The 15165-nt window shown below is 44.2% G+C and overlaps 1 protein-coding gene across 1 annotated transcript in view; it reads right to left on the bottom strand.

The window, feature by feature from the left end:
• Positions 1 to 218: 218 nt before the first annotated feature.
• Positions 219 to 15165, bottom strand: part of itga3b (integrin, alpha 3b) — a 32305-nt gene continuing 17358 nt past the window's right edge. Inside the window, exons 4-26 of the mRNA XM_086141082.1 lie at positions 14140 to 14389; positions 13932 to 14030; positions 12707 to 12911; positions 12251 to 12444; positions 11380 to 11468; positions 11171 to 11307; positions 10983 to 11069; positions 10825 to 10892; positions 10134 to 10276; positions 9904 to 10050; positions 9727 to 9824; positions 8912 to 9080; positions 8726 to 8794; positions 8557 to 8636; positions 7212 to 7289; positions 7026 to 7128; positions 6603 to 6779; positions 4926 to 5060; positions 3892 to 4005; positions 3080 to 3178; positions 2881 to 3006; positions 2540 to 2711; positions 219 to 1112 (exon numbers count right to left, since the gene is read on the bottom strand). Coding sequence (XP_085997208.1) covers positions 2601 to 2711; positions 2881 to 3006; positions 3080 to 3178; positions 3892 to 4005; positions 4926 to 5060; positions 6603 to 6779; positions 7026 to 7128; positions 7212 to 7289; positions 8557 to 8636; positions 8726 to 8794; positions 8912 to 9080; positions 9727 to 9824; positions 9904 to 10050; positions 10134 to 10276; positions 10825 to 10892; positions 10983 to 11069; positions 11171 to 11307; positions 11380 to 11468; positions 12251 to 12444; positions 12707 to 12911; positions 13932 to 14030; positions 14140 to 14389 — 2778 coding nt within the window. The 3' untranslated portion in view covers positions 219 to 1112; positions 2540 to 2600. The remainder of the gene's footprint in view (positions 1113 to 2539; positions 2712 to 2880; positions 3007 to 3079; positions 3179 to 3891; positions 4006 to 4925; positions 5061 to 6602; positions 6780 to 7025; positions 7129 to 7211; positions 7290 to 8556; positions 8637 to 8725; positions 8795 to 8911; positions 9081 to 9726; positions 9825 to 9903; positions 10051 to 10133; positions 10277 to 10824; positions 10893 to 10982; positions 11070 to 11170; positions 11308 to 11379; positions 11469 to 12250; positions 12445 to 12706; positions 12912 to 13931; positions 14031 to 14139; positions 14390 to 15165) is intronic.

The following is a 15165-nucleotide window of genomic DNA, read 5'->3' as shown; positions in this document are numbered from 1 at the left end:
CAAACAAAAAGACAATAAGAAAAACCACAGCAGTTTGTGCATCTGTGTCCGCCCTTCCCTCTTAGCTCAGAGTCTTATTCACAAAAACCCGCCGTGAATACACGTGCGCGAAGGTCGACCTCGCCATATCCGGTGGCTTCCGGGGGGGGAGAAAAAAAAAAAACTTCAAGTGTCCGCTTTGTGTCTTAGAGACAGACGCGAAAGACAGTGTTGGATGGCGGGTGGGGGGGGGGACAGAGAAACGACACAACGGCGAGGACATTCATTCAAATGGTCAATACAGGGGAGAAAACGTCATTATGTACAATTTAAAATCCGTCCGGAGCTGAAAGGCTCCACCATGACGTCAGATACGATTGAATCCAGTGTTGTGACTCCCTCCCTGCGACCGGCGAGGTTTCTCCACTTCGCTACAGAAATCAATAAATAGTCATCAAGTGTACGGTAGTTGTGAGACCGATGAAAACACGAGAAATCCAAAAATTCCCTCAGTACCTCGCCAGCACTCTGAAACCAGGTGTTTCGATGTAACTTGACAAGTACCATCAGTTCCAAAAAAAAAAAAAAAAAGAAAAAACAAAAACGCAACTGTAGACGTCTCCGATGTCGGAGAAAAAGGCCGGTTGGCGAACGGAGAGATGTGAAAGCAAATGTAGAAAAAGAAGAAGAAGGCACAGTAGCAACGCGGGCAAAAGTCCGTACGTGGGAAAACCCCGGACGTGACGACGACTCACTTTACAAAACGGCAAGGAAAACACTCTACGTTACAATCTCTGAAGCAGGAACGTCCAGTATATTGCACTGAGGAGAAGGAGGACCAGGGTGAAACCAGCGTTTTCAAATTCGACGCGCCATCCGGGCCTCGGTAAAGACGTGTCCACAAAACCCCACGCCGGGAAATAAGAGGGTGGTCCGAGGGGGGGGGGGGGGCGGCGTGGAGGCCTTTAACGCTGATAATGCTGCATCTCCGTCCAGTTGGTGATCCAATACTTCTTCTGCGGCTCCTCCGGCTGGAAGCCCAGATTGAACTGGTAGCGCTCGGCCTTGCGAATTCTCACCCCCTGGTGCTTTGGCATTATCCGATAATATATGGCTCGTTTGAAGAATCCAAGCTGGGGGAGATCATGGAGAGAAAAGAAGAGGGAGGAGGCATTAGGGAGGGAACGCCGGATCGATGGCGGATTGAGAAAACGATTATTTCGAATTCGGAAGGCGAGGAAAAGACCATCTCACGGTGCCCTATTGAGACAGAGGTGGGAAATAGAGATCGAGCGTTAAAGACGTGCAAAGTGCGGATCGATCGGCGGCTCAGGGTCGAGAATTACTCTGAAAGGGAAGTGGGAGAAAGATGGGATAGTGTCAAGCCAGAAAACGGAAGGAGACGTAGCGAGTCGAACACTTTATAAAAACCATCGGGGACCAACGTGTATGATTTGGAAACCTTGAATAGGAATTGCAAAAACGTGACTTGGATGACTTGGCAGCCACTGGAGAACAGAATTGTTGAGAAAAAGTCAATTCATTTTTTGCAATAACCCATATCCAATTCTACTATAGTGCTATTGCAGGAACTATATCGTTTCTCGTATAAAGACTTATACATAGTTTTAATTTTACTTTTTGCATTGATTTGTATCTATTTTCTTTTTATTGACGCTTATATTTTTTCATCTCGTATCCTTTGAGTAGGAGATGCTGCTGTAACAAAAAGCAATTTTCCCTCGGGGATCAATGCACTAATTCCTGATTCTGATTATGAAATGAACGTCTTTAATAAAACATGTCTGCCAATTCAATTGCTTGTTTGTGATTACTGCAGTGGGATTATATTTGTTAGTGACGCACAGTCAGGGGAGGCTGGAGAGGCCGTGCCTCACCAGCCAATCTTGGAAAGATAAAAACTTTAAAATGAAAAAAATTAAAGGGTTCTATTTGTCAGTGATTTGCAGTGTAAAAGTATTTTTCATTTAACTTCACCAGTTTTAGATTTTTTTTAATTCAAAATTGCTAGACTTTGACATTTACAAATACTGAGAGGAGACGTGCGGTGAGGCCGCGGACTGTTGAGCCTCAACGTATATCGTGCAACGACTGCTGGCATGCTCTGCACTAAGACCGTATTGCTGTCTCTCTGTATGTCGCTATTAAAATGCTTTAGCTAGATGAACTCCATTTCCAATGTACATTTTCTTTGTCAAAAAATTGTATGAGTGTTTCTAGTTTCTTGTTCTGAGCGATCATAAAACGGCTGCGAAGAACCGCAAAGTGAGGCACGCAGCTCTCCTGCCTCACGGTAATCGTGAACCTCACCGCACGTCACTGATATTTGGAAAGCGAACTGCCCTGAATCTGGGATTAAGAGAAGTGATGAAAACAATGACAACAATGGGCTGCAAATTAAAAAAGATTTCACGGATGATTATAAAATAAATGCGATTTAATGACTTGGACATCGATGGCATTTATAAAGTGTTCATATCACGATTGGATCACACCCCAAGCTCTCATTAGTGACATTGCGGGTTTGTTTTTTTTTTACCCAGAAGCCCCACTGGTTTGTGCCGTTGGGTCCCCACTGCAAGGGGGACCCACTGGGGTTCTCAGTAGTCCTCAGTTAGCCTCTCTGTCTCAGAGGGCTGGATCTTCATCTCAGCCTTCTGGGCCTTGGCCTCATACATCTCCCTCGTGTTGGCCCTCTGGAAGAAGCCACACTGGAGGGGGGGAAGGGGGGATGGAGATAAAGGTTAGACTCCTGGCTCGGTCACATCCGCCGGAGAAGATCCCCCGCACGTCAACAGCACGCCACGCTTGGACTCCAAGACGTCCAAGGCGTCGCATCCATGCCGAACGTTGTTCCCGCAATCGGCCTCCCGATCTCACCTTCCAAAGTATTATGATGATGATACCCAGTAGGAGGACTCCCGCCACGACCGCCGAGATGATGATCCACATGGGGAGCTCGTAGGGAGTCTCCACTCTTTCCACCGGCTCTATTTCCACACGGAACTGAGGAGAAAATGGAGACTTTTCCGGTAAACGGTCACCGTTTGGCTACCGCTGCCGCCGAAGTGGCTCCTACCTTGGTGGTTTGTGTGTCCATCTTGATGGTCGGTTTGTCGGTGATGAGCTTCAGTGAGGCCTGACCTTTGACCTCTACCAGCAGACTGTTAGCGTAGTCCTGGAACAACACACATGAAAAAGATACAAAGTTAACAGAGACCAAGATTTTTGATTTTGCATTCCATTACTAACCAGTAGGAAAGGAGACACGGGCACAAAATATCCGATTACATCCAAATCTATGAGAAACTGTGTATTATTTAGGTAAATAGTACGTTTATTCAGTGACGTGCAGTCAGGGGAGGCAGGAGAGGCCGTGCCTCACTTGTCAATCTTGGAAAGAAAAAAATGGAAAATGATAAAAAAAAAAAAATTTAATGGTTATGTTTATCAGTAATGTCCACTGTAGAGGTATTTTTCATTTAACTTCACCAGTTTTAGGTTGTTTTTCATTCAAAAATCGCTGGATTTTCACCTTTACATATACCGCAAAGAGACAATTGGTGAGGCTGGGGACTGTTGAGCCTCAATGCGCAATGACGGCTGATTGCTGGCATGCTCTGCACTAAGACCATATTGCCGTCACTATTAAAATGTTAAGACACTTTTGCTCAATGAACAACATTTTCCAATTCGTCACAGCTTTACGTGCATTACTAGTTTCTTGTGCTGAGCGATCATATAACAGCTACGAAGAGCCACTAAGTGAGGCACGCAGTTCTCCTGCCTCATGGTCGGCGGGCTTCACCAAGCACGTACCTCGCCGCACATCACTGCTTTAACTGTACTTTATCATATTATATTATTCAGCTATATTTATAAGGCTCAGACCTCCAGCATGGTGCTGTTCCACAGACGGGACCGGACAACGATCTTTGCTGACTTGGTCATGTTCAGCAGCGGACAGGTGAAGGTCACGCATCGAGCCGTCCCCTTGGAGCAGTCCTGGAATGTGAGAGCAGAAAGATCACCTTAAAAAAGTACTCAGTTATTGGCGTTGCACAGTTTAGGGGTATCCCATGATGTACCTCTCTTCCTTTCCTGTCTGCACTCACGTCCCTCCATCAGTGCTCACCTCTGTTTTTTATTCATTCATGAATATTAAAGCTGTTATTTCATTCAGATATGACCATGTAACTCTCTGGCGGTCGAGGCAGAGGGCCACCCAAATCCAGCTGGGAGCGTTCAGTGTCAACAAGAGCTTACTCATGGGGGATGTTTGGTTTCTGTGGATTCCTTGTTAATAACATCTGACTGGACTTTTCCGCTTCACCATGACGAGGTTGACACATTAAGAGCTTGAACAACATATTTGGTAATTCTTCTTCTTCTTCTTCTTTCGGCTTTTCCAGTTAGGGGTCGCCGCAGCGAGTCAACTTTCTCCGTCTAACCCTATTTTCTGTATCTTCCTCTCTCACACCAACTACCTTCATATCCTCTCTCACTACGTCCATAAATCTTCTCTTTGGTCTTCCTCGAGACCTCTTGCCTGGCAGCTCCAATTCCAGCATCCGTCTACCGATATATTCACTATCTCTTCTCTGTACATGACCCAACCATCTCAGTCTGGCTTCTCTGACCTTCTCTCCAAAACATCGGACATGTGCCGTCACTCTGATAGACTCATTCCTGATCCTCTCCATCCTGGTCACTCCCAAAGAGAACCTCAACATCTTCATCTCTGCAACCTCTAGTTCTGCCTGCTGTCTTTTGGTCATTGTAACAGTTTCTAGTCCATACATCATCGCTAATTCACGCAAGCTAAAAAATTTGTATATCTTCTAAGCTGTTTGCATAAATAATAAAAAATAATTCAATTTATGATTCAAAACTTGTTTTTAAGTCTCTCAATGTTGATTTCTCACCAACACGTAACTCTCCTTTCCCGAGGTGAGCAGATTGATGCTGGCCTGCGTTCTGACGTCCGGCTGCGCAGCGGAATCGTCGAGATGATCCTCGTCGATCTGCCGCTTCACGCGCGAGGATGAACTCTCGGAAAGCTGCCAGAGAAAGGGAGGAGGAAAAAAGAAAGGATGGAGGGAAGCAGAGGAGACGGAGACGTTACATCAGAGACCTCTTTGGTAATTGCTGGTTTTGATAAAGACAGATTCCTCTCAGAATAGCACTAACCTTTCCAGATCCTATATGTGTAAAACTATTTTCTTTTTGTAGCTATTTGAGGTTTGTATCTGTTGAAATGGATGTTTCCGCGTTTTTTTTCCCTCTCTCTCCGAAATGTATTTCCGACCGTTTTCACACCGGTCGTCTTTCCGCCGGCATTCGGGAAATCTCAGCATGTGGGTCAAACCTGACGACAGCGATGCGTCGTACTAACATTCGCCGGGAATGAAGTCATCTAAGCCCAAACAGACATGCAGCTTTCTGAACAGATCATAATATTAATTAATGTTCAACCCCCCATTCATACTTCTTTTACAGGATCTCATTCACTTGTCATAGATCATCACACATCAGCATAATGGTTGCCCTCATGGAGCCGTAACAGTATAAATGAATCGTAATGTAATGTAAAATAAATGTAACTACTCCTTCATGTTAAATAACTGAATCTATTACTCATTCAAATCCAACTTATTACTTATGCATTTGCATTGATGTAAAAGAAAATTATGTTTACTAGTTGCTCTGTTACAACATAAATCCTTTTCTATGTTCAAACTATCCAAATGAATAAAGAACCATAGTTATGATATTAACTTTGTTCAGAACCATCAGCTTTTCTCTTCCACGAAATTTAGAGATCATTTATATTTACCAATTCCACTAGTTGAAAATGGCATTGACGTGGATACACTGCGATCTAATGGCGGGACGCCGTCACTTTGCGGGTAACATGATCGGCATGCGTTTGAGTTATTTATTTGAAGACAATCAGATCTTTTAAAACGCTCTCACGGGCCGCATTGAATGACGTGGCGGGCCACATTTGTCCCGCAGGCCACGAGTTTGACACGTGTTGTTGATAAATGCGATGTGTCGTCTAGTGCCATCCAGTGGCCGCTTTGTGTCACTGCAAGAAGCTGTGGCGCTCTCCAGCAATTCCTTGGCGACTTTTATCCCGCAGATCGTCGGGACTTGGAACAGCCGGAGAAGGTGGACGTCCTGCAAGAGCTCCTTCTGGAGGCCTTGAAGATCTACGTGAGGAAGAGGAGGCCCCTCACAGGAAGGCCGCCCTGCGGGAATCTGACCGGGGACCTTGTTGCTGCGAGGCAGAAGCGCTAACCACCGCGCCACTGTGCCGCCCTAAACCTTTTATTAAAAGCTATTTATATATAACTATGTCAGCAGTAATAATGGGAATGTTTGGGACGTATGCGTGTCATGGGTGTTGCCATACCGAGGGACAAAAAAAGCCACATTCATGTGGACAGAGCAGAAAGGAAAGAACAGAATGGAAGGAACACCACGTAACAAAGTGCTCTTGCCGCAAACGTCGGATTTTCAAATTACATATTGGAACGGAGAAAACGGCAGAATAATACGATGGGCCCGAAACCAAACACTCAAAAAAGGAGCCTTACGGTGAGGTTGAGAGGGTTGACGATGTCTCCCTGGGGTTTACATTCAGTCTCCGAGTCGTCCGTGACGGTGATCTTCGTCAGGTAGAGCAGCCACTTCCCGTTGGGAACCTCCAGGGGCCACTCGAACTCCACGGCCAGGGTACCCATGTCCCTGAGGGGCTCGTCCCTCAGGTCCACCTAGTCATCCAAACAAGTAGACGTGTTGGGAAAAACGGTGGCAAGAGCCAAACGGCATCCCATCCTGGTTAGAGCTGCACCGCAAACCGTGGCTCATAAAAAAGAAACCCTCTCCCCACGCAATATCAAACTCAAAGGGATAAAATTACTGGCGTCAGAGACTGGGTGGGAACCGTGGCAACCCTGGATGCCGAGCACCGTTCCGTTGTGTGGTTTCGTGTAGGTTTAGCGGCGGCGGTGACTCACGTTGAAGGTGAACTCCACCAGGCTGCCGACGTCACTGGTGTTAACCATGGCTGACGCGCCCTTAACCGTCCCGCCAAAAGTGGTCTTGTACCTTGCCTTTGTCCTGCGCGGGAGTTGCAGACACACATGATAAGAGGTTCTGGCTGTTTACCGAGCGGCGTCACAGGGTTGCTCCATAGCACTCACACGGAGAAGGTGGGTAGGATGGTGCTCTCGATCAGCAGAGACACAGCCAGGGGCCTCAGGTCGCTCTGCTCGCTCACGCTGAACACACACACACACATGCAGACACACACCACAGCGTCAACGGCCAGACCCTATGATAGGATGACGACATGCCACCAGAGATCTGGCGACATTATCTTTCTCATTAACGTCTTTGGTGCCGTCCCCAAAATGCACGGAAAGGATCAAGCATACATGTTCGCTAAACCACCGGAACGATATCGGCCGATGTCTGTTGAGGTTCTCGGTCATCCGGGTCATGGTGAATACTTGTGCATGAATATATATACAGTAATTTCCGGACGAAATGCCGCTACTTTTCACACGCTTTGAACACTGCGGCTTACACTATAATCCGGCTAATTTATGGATTTTTTCGGGGCTGTCAAGCTTCATGCCCCCAAAACATTTATCCTTGTCACACCGGACCAATGAAATTACAGTGAGATTCTGAGGACGTGCAATTCCGACACCGAAGAAGACGACTTGAATGGTTTTGGTGCGTGAGAGGAAGACCAAGATAGTGATCAACTGGAGTAGGGCAAAGCGGGAATAGAAATGGATGGATGGATGGATGTACTTTTCCTTGTTTTATTTATTATTAAAATAATATAAATATCTAATGTCACAACATGGACACCTGCAGCTTATACACAACTGCAGCCAATATACGTACACACATATTTATTTTGTTACTTTTGGCTGATGCAGCTCATATTCAGGTGCACTCAATATTCCGGAAATAACGGTATATGTAAATGATGGTATATATAATATATACATACATACATACACACATACATATACATACATACATACATGCATACATACATACATACATACATACATACATACATATATACACACACACATATATACATTTGTGTGTATATATATATACACATATATATACATACATGCATACACATATATGCACACACACGTATATATACATATAGATATATATATATACATACATACATACATACATACATACACACACACACATATTTATATATATATATATATATATACACACATATATACACACACACACACACACACACACATACACACACATATATACATACACATATAAATATGTTTGTGTGTGTGTATATATTCAGAAACACCCCACAGGTCATTAGAAATGAAGAAGCCTCTAGGATGAGGGGTGAAATGTCTTTAAGTGAAGAAATTCAAGCCCAGTTGCGAAGACGAGAAGATTTCAACAAGATAAGACTATTTTGAACCAGGTTTAGTTTTTCAGCCACCTGCCACCTGAAGGCCGATAGTTCAAGCTTACGTCGACAGAAGCAGCTCAGACTCGATCTCCTGCGTGTACAGATTGATCCCCGACGTCTCAAGCTTGATGGTGAGCGACACCTGGATAACACAGAGCACGGGAAGCGTCACAAACCTAGATTTCGAAACAAAAGAAAACTTCGAGGCGGAGTGGCGACGGACAAATGTACCTTCTCGTTGCTTTTCAGCGGATTCCCCAGTTGACAAGTGATGTTGCCATCGTAACTGCAGACCATGCCCTGGACACAGCGGACACGGTAAGACCATGAGCGTCGTCAGTGACGGGCAAAATGGAAAATCTAGAAGAGCGTCGCAGCGCTGCAACAAAGACTTCTGCCGCCCTCTTGTGAGCATACCGCAGGCCTGACACCCGAGTACTTGAGAGAGTCAGGGATGGTGATGTTGAGCTCCGCCTGGTGGGCGTCCTCAGCCGGCCGTCCTTGGGAGGCGAAGTTGGTCACCTCCACGATCAGACGGATAATCTTCATATTGCTATTGAACTGAAGGACCTGCTGTCCACCCTGCCTGCATACAGGAGCATACACGCATCGAATAGTCTACTTTGAAAGAATAAATAAGATGCTTTCATGATTCATATTTGTTCACTGCAGAAAAACAGATTGTATACTGTCATTTCCGGACTCTAAGCTGCTACTTTTGCCACTGTGGCTAATTTATGGATTTTTTTGGACAAATGAGCTTCATGCCGCCGAAACATTTATCCTCGGACCAATGAAAAGACCGGGAAATTCCGAGGTCGCTCAATTCCGACGCCGAAAAAGACGACTTGAATGGTTTTAGTGCGCAGAGGGAAGACCAAGATGGCGATCGGCTGGAGAAGCACAAAGCGGGGATAGAAAATGGATGGACTTTTCCACGTGTTATTTATCATTCATCTTTTCCATCAGCCGTGTTATAGGCACTGTTTGGAAAAAAGTCCTTTCCACTCCGTATTTGTGGATGCTACCGATATTTATCTAATTAAAAGTATAAAAAAAAAAGCTTCTGTGTAAATATCTTGTTACAACGTGGCTTATAGACGAGTGCGGCCTAGATATATGTACACATATATTTACTTAAGTTATTTTTTAGCCGCAGCCGCATATATTCAGGTCCGTAAATTACGGTCGTAATTTTTGTAGAATAAAAAAAGAAGTGTCTTCCGTCTCACCTGGGAACGAGCTTGCCTCTGTCGTCGGCAAAATGAGCCGTCATCTGCAGGTTGCTATAACACTTGTCGTTGGAGGCGCACGCCTTCTGGAAATGAATCTTTACGGAAAAGTAGCAAACAGTGTCACATCGGAACCGTAAACAATCTCCGCATAGAAAACCTCCTGAGAACACCTACCTCGGTTTTTTGGGTGAGTTTCTCCTCCTGGCTGACAATCGGGAAGAAGTCAAGGTTCTGCATGTTGCGTTTCGGTTTAGGTTTTTGTTCGTGTAAAGACATGTTGAGGAGGAAGACCACCGGACTCAGTTTGTCCCTTATTTGCGTCTGTGAATTCACCCGAGAATCTTGCATTGGTCTACGTTCGACACAAATGTTGACGCATGTACGCAGAAAACAGGATCTCGTACCACGACATACAGGCCCAGGTCGTGACACTGGGTTTTGGTGGACGGCAGGCTCAGGAGGCCGGAGCTGACGGGGGTGTCGGAGGCCAGGAAACGAACGCGGGAGCTCCGCCTCCCCACGTCGGCCTCCACCGTGTATTTCACCGCTGGAAAACAGGTCACGGTTAGAGGTTCGGATTCACCCCAACTTGTGCACACAAGTACGACAACCGTCACTCGAGTACTTAAATGTAATTTCAAGGCACTCGTGCTCTGGAACACAGAGAAGGAAATACCGCATTTTCCGTCACAGCTTTGGTTACATTTAGGATAAAGCTCTGACATGACGTATAATGCTATATATTGTGATGTAATGCATTATATTACATTACATGTGGCAGATGCTTTTATCCAAAGCGACTTACAAAAGACGACATAGGGACTGCAAATAACACTTGCAAATACAAGATGCACAGGAATTATACAGAGCAGTAAGCTTGGGTTGTTTTTGTTTTTTTTTTGACAAAGACATACACAAACGTACACACACACACACACACACACACACACACACTGCATAGCCTAACTTGGTGCCTAACCTGATCTGGGGCATCCTATAATACCATCTCTATGCGTCAAGATTGTATTTAAAGTCTGAAAAGTTAGACTTTTCTTCTGTTCTTTAATTCCGGACATCATTTCTACATTTACTTACTGATGTTTCTCTTGAAGATGATGTTTCCGGTGCTGAGAGTGAAAGACATGCACAGTTTTGCCATAATGCTGTGGAACAAAAAGCGGGAGCCATTCATTTTCCACCAAAATTCCGACATGCCCATTTCCAGACCTCCGATTCTTGAAGAGAAATCTCACCAGGGATCATTTCCTATACATTTGCTGGGATCCACAATCCTGGGTTCCACGGAAAAATCCTTCGCCAAGTGGACGACGGGTCGAGCCCTGTCGGCGGCAACAACAACAACACGGAAGTGAGGATTGAGTGTCTGCTCACTACTAGCGCCCGAAAACCGGTACCGTTCCTGGTTCTCGATTCTCCCTACCTGAGCAAGGCGATTCGGTCGTCGAGAGAGCCGACCAAGATGTCGGGGTAGTTGTTTTCATCGATGTCCATCCCCCCGTTGATGGAGTAGCCAAAGGTCTTGAACCCGCCGTTATTTAACGATTTACCCTCGATCACCTGGAGAAGCCGCAGATTTGTCGTCAGGACCGACGAAGAAAGCTCAGGAGGCTACAGATGGAGAGGTATTACCTGACTGGGTTCCGTGGGGATTCCCTTTTTACCGCCCATCCATATGTAGACTTTTCCCGAGTCGTGGAACGGAGCTCCCACCGCAATGTCTGCGGACCAGAAGGAGCTCGATTGAGATCGACCGATTTGACCCTCTAGATGGCACCATAACCTAATGAGCCACATCTGGCCATTTTACAGCCTACGAGGCCTCGTCCAGTCCGTTTCGCTTTTTTATCCAGCCCGCCAAACTATTTTCTTTGAATATTTTAATAGCATTTTCAATCAATATTGAATTTCCTTTTGTTTAATTTTTATGGATGAATACATGCAAAATAATATCGGTACATTTATAGGATCATTTATGATTTTAAAGTTGAAATAAAATGTCAAAAATGTATATTCAGAGTGCAATTTTCATTTTGTTCAATTTACATGAAACCTAGTTGGCCCGCCCATAAAATTTAAATAAGAAATGTGGCCCGCCAGCCAAAATAATTGCCCACCCGTGCAAAAAGTGACAGGTTTGTGGTGTTTCAACAACTCCTCTCTGTACTTAAGACCTTAAAACACTTGATAGCCTTAACCTTGACAATTTATATTTTATTGTATTTCTTATTCTCCCTCCTTCCTACTATTATCTATTACTGTTATGTTTTTTGCTTAAAACTCTGGCACAACAATTTCCTTTGGGATAAATAAAGTTGGTCTCATTCTCTCATTCTCATTCTCATTCTCATTCTCTGCGGTCGAGTGCATCATGATCCCTGATTTTTCTCATATATTTATGAACATATCAATACAAAATTCGAAGCAAGCAAACTCCTGTTTCACTTTGGTGCAATGAACATCAAGGTGTCGGACTGCGAAGACCATCTGCTGCCCAAATTACCTTGGAATCCATCTTGGTTGATGTCACCGATGGCGGCCACCGCGATTCCAAATCCAGAGCCGGCCGGACCCTTCAGCACCGTGGTGGCGGTTTTCTGGAAAGATCCGTTTTCATTCATGTAGACATAGACGGCTCCTCCCTCGTCCTTCATTCGGTCAAAGTAAAACGGGGCGCCGACGATGAGGTCGTTCCAACTGGACAAGGACAAGGCGCAGGGAGCCATCTGCAGGTTAGGATTCCTAATCCTCCACTACCGCGACCGCCTATGACGGCTTCACCCTTGCGTAAGATTCAGCTTCCATCATAAACACATCTGTGTTGTGGATTCTTCACATAACGCGACCTCGGCGATACGGGAACGCCGTCACGGGACAGTTTATCGCTCGATGCTTGCGTCACAGAGGACTAATTCAGCTGGATAACCGAAGGACCGTAACCGCGCTCCTTAAAACGTACTCGTCATTGTTGAGGTCGGTGACGGCCAAGCTGTTCCCAAAGTACGAGCCGACTTGTTCCCCGGGGATGATTTGTTTTGGCTTGATAGCGTCATTCGTCTTTGTTCCCAAAATCACCGATCCCTTGGACTCGTCCCTGGGGGATCCCGTCACCACCGTGTCGTCGTCCTGGCTCAGCAACTTCCGGGCGCCGACCACCGAGTAGCCTGCAGGGACATGAGGAAATCACTGTTAAAGCGCCATTTTTACAGATGCAGGACATTTTACTGTCAGGATTAGGAAGTGAGTAATACGTATATGTTTGTGCAGCTCACGGGTGGTGATGAGGCTGAGGCTAGTCTGAGAAAAGAAAATATTTGAAGGGCATACAGCTCCGGAAAATAGAGGAACGAGGACTTCGGAGTTCCCTTTTTTTTCCACATGATTTTTTTGTGACCTTGTGTGTAGAGCTGCAACATTTGAAAGTCCTTACTTTATAGTTATTTTATTATTAATAGTCATTTTTTGTTATTATTATTAATGAAAAATGTTAATAATAATTGTTATTATCATCATTATATACTAGTAAAAAATTACTATTAATAATAATATAATTAATAATACTATATGTGGTATAGTCAGTATTCCTTATTATTTACATGTTATCTGCCATTTGTTTTTTAGGTAATTTTTCAGATTTCTGTAAAGTAATCACATTAAGAACTTTGAAATGTGCTCTACGCATTAAAATAATAAGAGTGACATTTTTTAATTTTATTTGGTTTTGGTATGATTATTATTATTTTGTTAATAATAATAATAATAATAATAATATTTAAATGTTTAAAAAATAAATCAATCATGTCACACAAATCAAAAAAATTTTAGGTCATTTTTCAGATTTCTGTAAAGTAATCACATTAAGAACTTTTAAATTTGCTCTACGCACTAAAATAATAAGTGACATTTTTTAATTTTTAAATGTTATTGTTTTTGGTATGATTATCATTATTTTTGTTAATAATAACAATAATATTTGAATATTTAAAAAATAAATAAATCATGTGATTATTTCACACAAATCAAAAAAATGACCTGAAAAAAAAGTAAACAGGCTGAAAGCATGCAAATCAAATGGATTTTCAATATATTATATAATAATCATCATAATAATCATGGATTTTATTATTATAATTATTAATAACAAAAAAAGGCTTTTTTTAGTAAATAATAACATTGTCCTTTACCCATATAACCGTGTCGCTTCTTTTGTTGTCCAAAGCTTCTCTGGGTGGAGTCCCATGCATTCAGGGGATCAGGATTCCTCCACACCACGTGAGCGTTTCCTTCATAGCGGCGGAGTAGAAGAAGAAGAAGAAGAGAAAGAACTAGGTCATTAGTGGCAGTCCTGTGCAGAGTTACCTTCCTCACAAACAAAGCTCCTCGAGAGCTCACCTTGCCACATGTAGCTTCCCGTTGCTCCGATGTAGACGTCGTTTTCCGTCAGCCCGGCCGAGATGCCCATGTTGCACATTCCCTCCAGCTCCTTGTCGAAGTTGGGGTTGCAGACCTCGTAGCTGTACGTCTGCCAGTCGTCGTTGGAGTCGTACGTCAGGTCGTTGCCCCGGACGAAGCATTTTCCGATCATCCGCCGCTGCTCCTCCGTGCCGCCTTGGATGACCTTTATGTAGCGATGGCCGCAGGCCTTCACAACAGAGAGGAAACTTTGGGACATCGTGGACGAAAACATCGTCAGCAGTGGACTATTGGCAGCAGTGGAATGTGAGTTCTCTTTTATGCTGATTTCTCATTGTTGGGTTCTTTCTGGCAACATCGTCCCTTAGAGAAGGATTGATGAGTACAATGTGTTGATTAGAACACAACTATGAAGATGTTTTTAATCATTTTAGGACAACTGTCTGGTTTCTCCAGGTTCCTCCCACAGTCCATGAAGGTTCATGAGAGACCCTACATTGTCCACACTTGAATGACAACGTTTTTTGTGCGTCTCCATTGTTGTATGTCTCTATATGATGTGCGAATGATTTTTATGTCATGATATGCGTTATGAATGAGAGGATGAATAGTTGTATGTATCTATAGGACGTGTGAGCGACGGGGTGAATGACTGTACATCTCCATGAGACGTGTGAATATGTCTCTATATCCTTGTTTCCCAACCTTCTTTGAGCCACGGCACATATTTTATGCACGTGTTGGACTGGGAACACCTTGTGGTTGGAAGATGGATGGATGGATGGATGGATGGATGGATGGATGGATGGATGGATGGATGGATGGATGGATGGATGGATGGATGGATGGACACCACCAAGTAAATACATCAAAAACGTTTTTAATGAAATAGAATAAAACTTAACAGCACCAGGGCTGAGCATTTTGTCCATGATGCTTTTTGCGGGCAGGTAGGCTGTTTGAGTTTAGCAGATGACTTCAGCAACTTTTCTATATTTTTACGTA

The sequence above is a fragment of the Fistularia commersonii genome, chromosome 33 (assembly GCF_037954325.1).
Source record: "Fistularia commersonii isolate RoL2024-O1a breed Wild chromosome 33, RoL_Fcom_v1.0, whole genome shotgun sequence".
In the NCBI taxonomy this organism is placed as follows: domain Eukaryota; kingdom Metazoa; phylum Chordata; class Actinopteri; order Syngnathiformes; family Fistulariidae; genus Fistularia; species Fistularia commersonii.
This window is presented reverse-complemented; position numbering and strand designations above follow the sequence as displayed.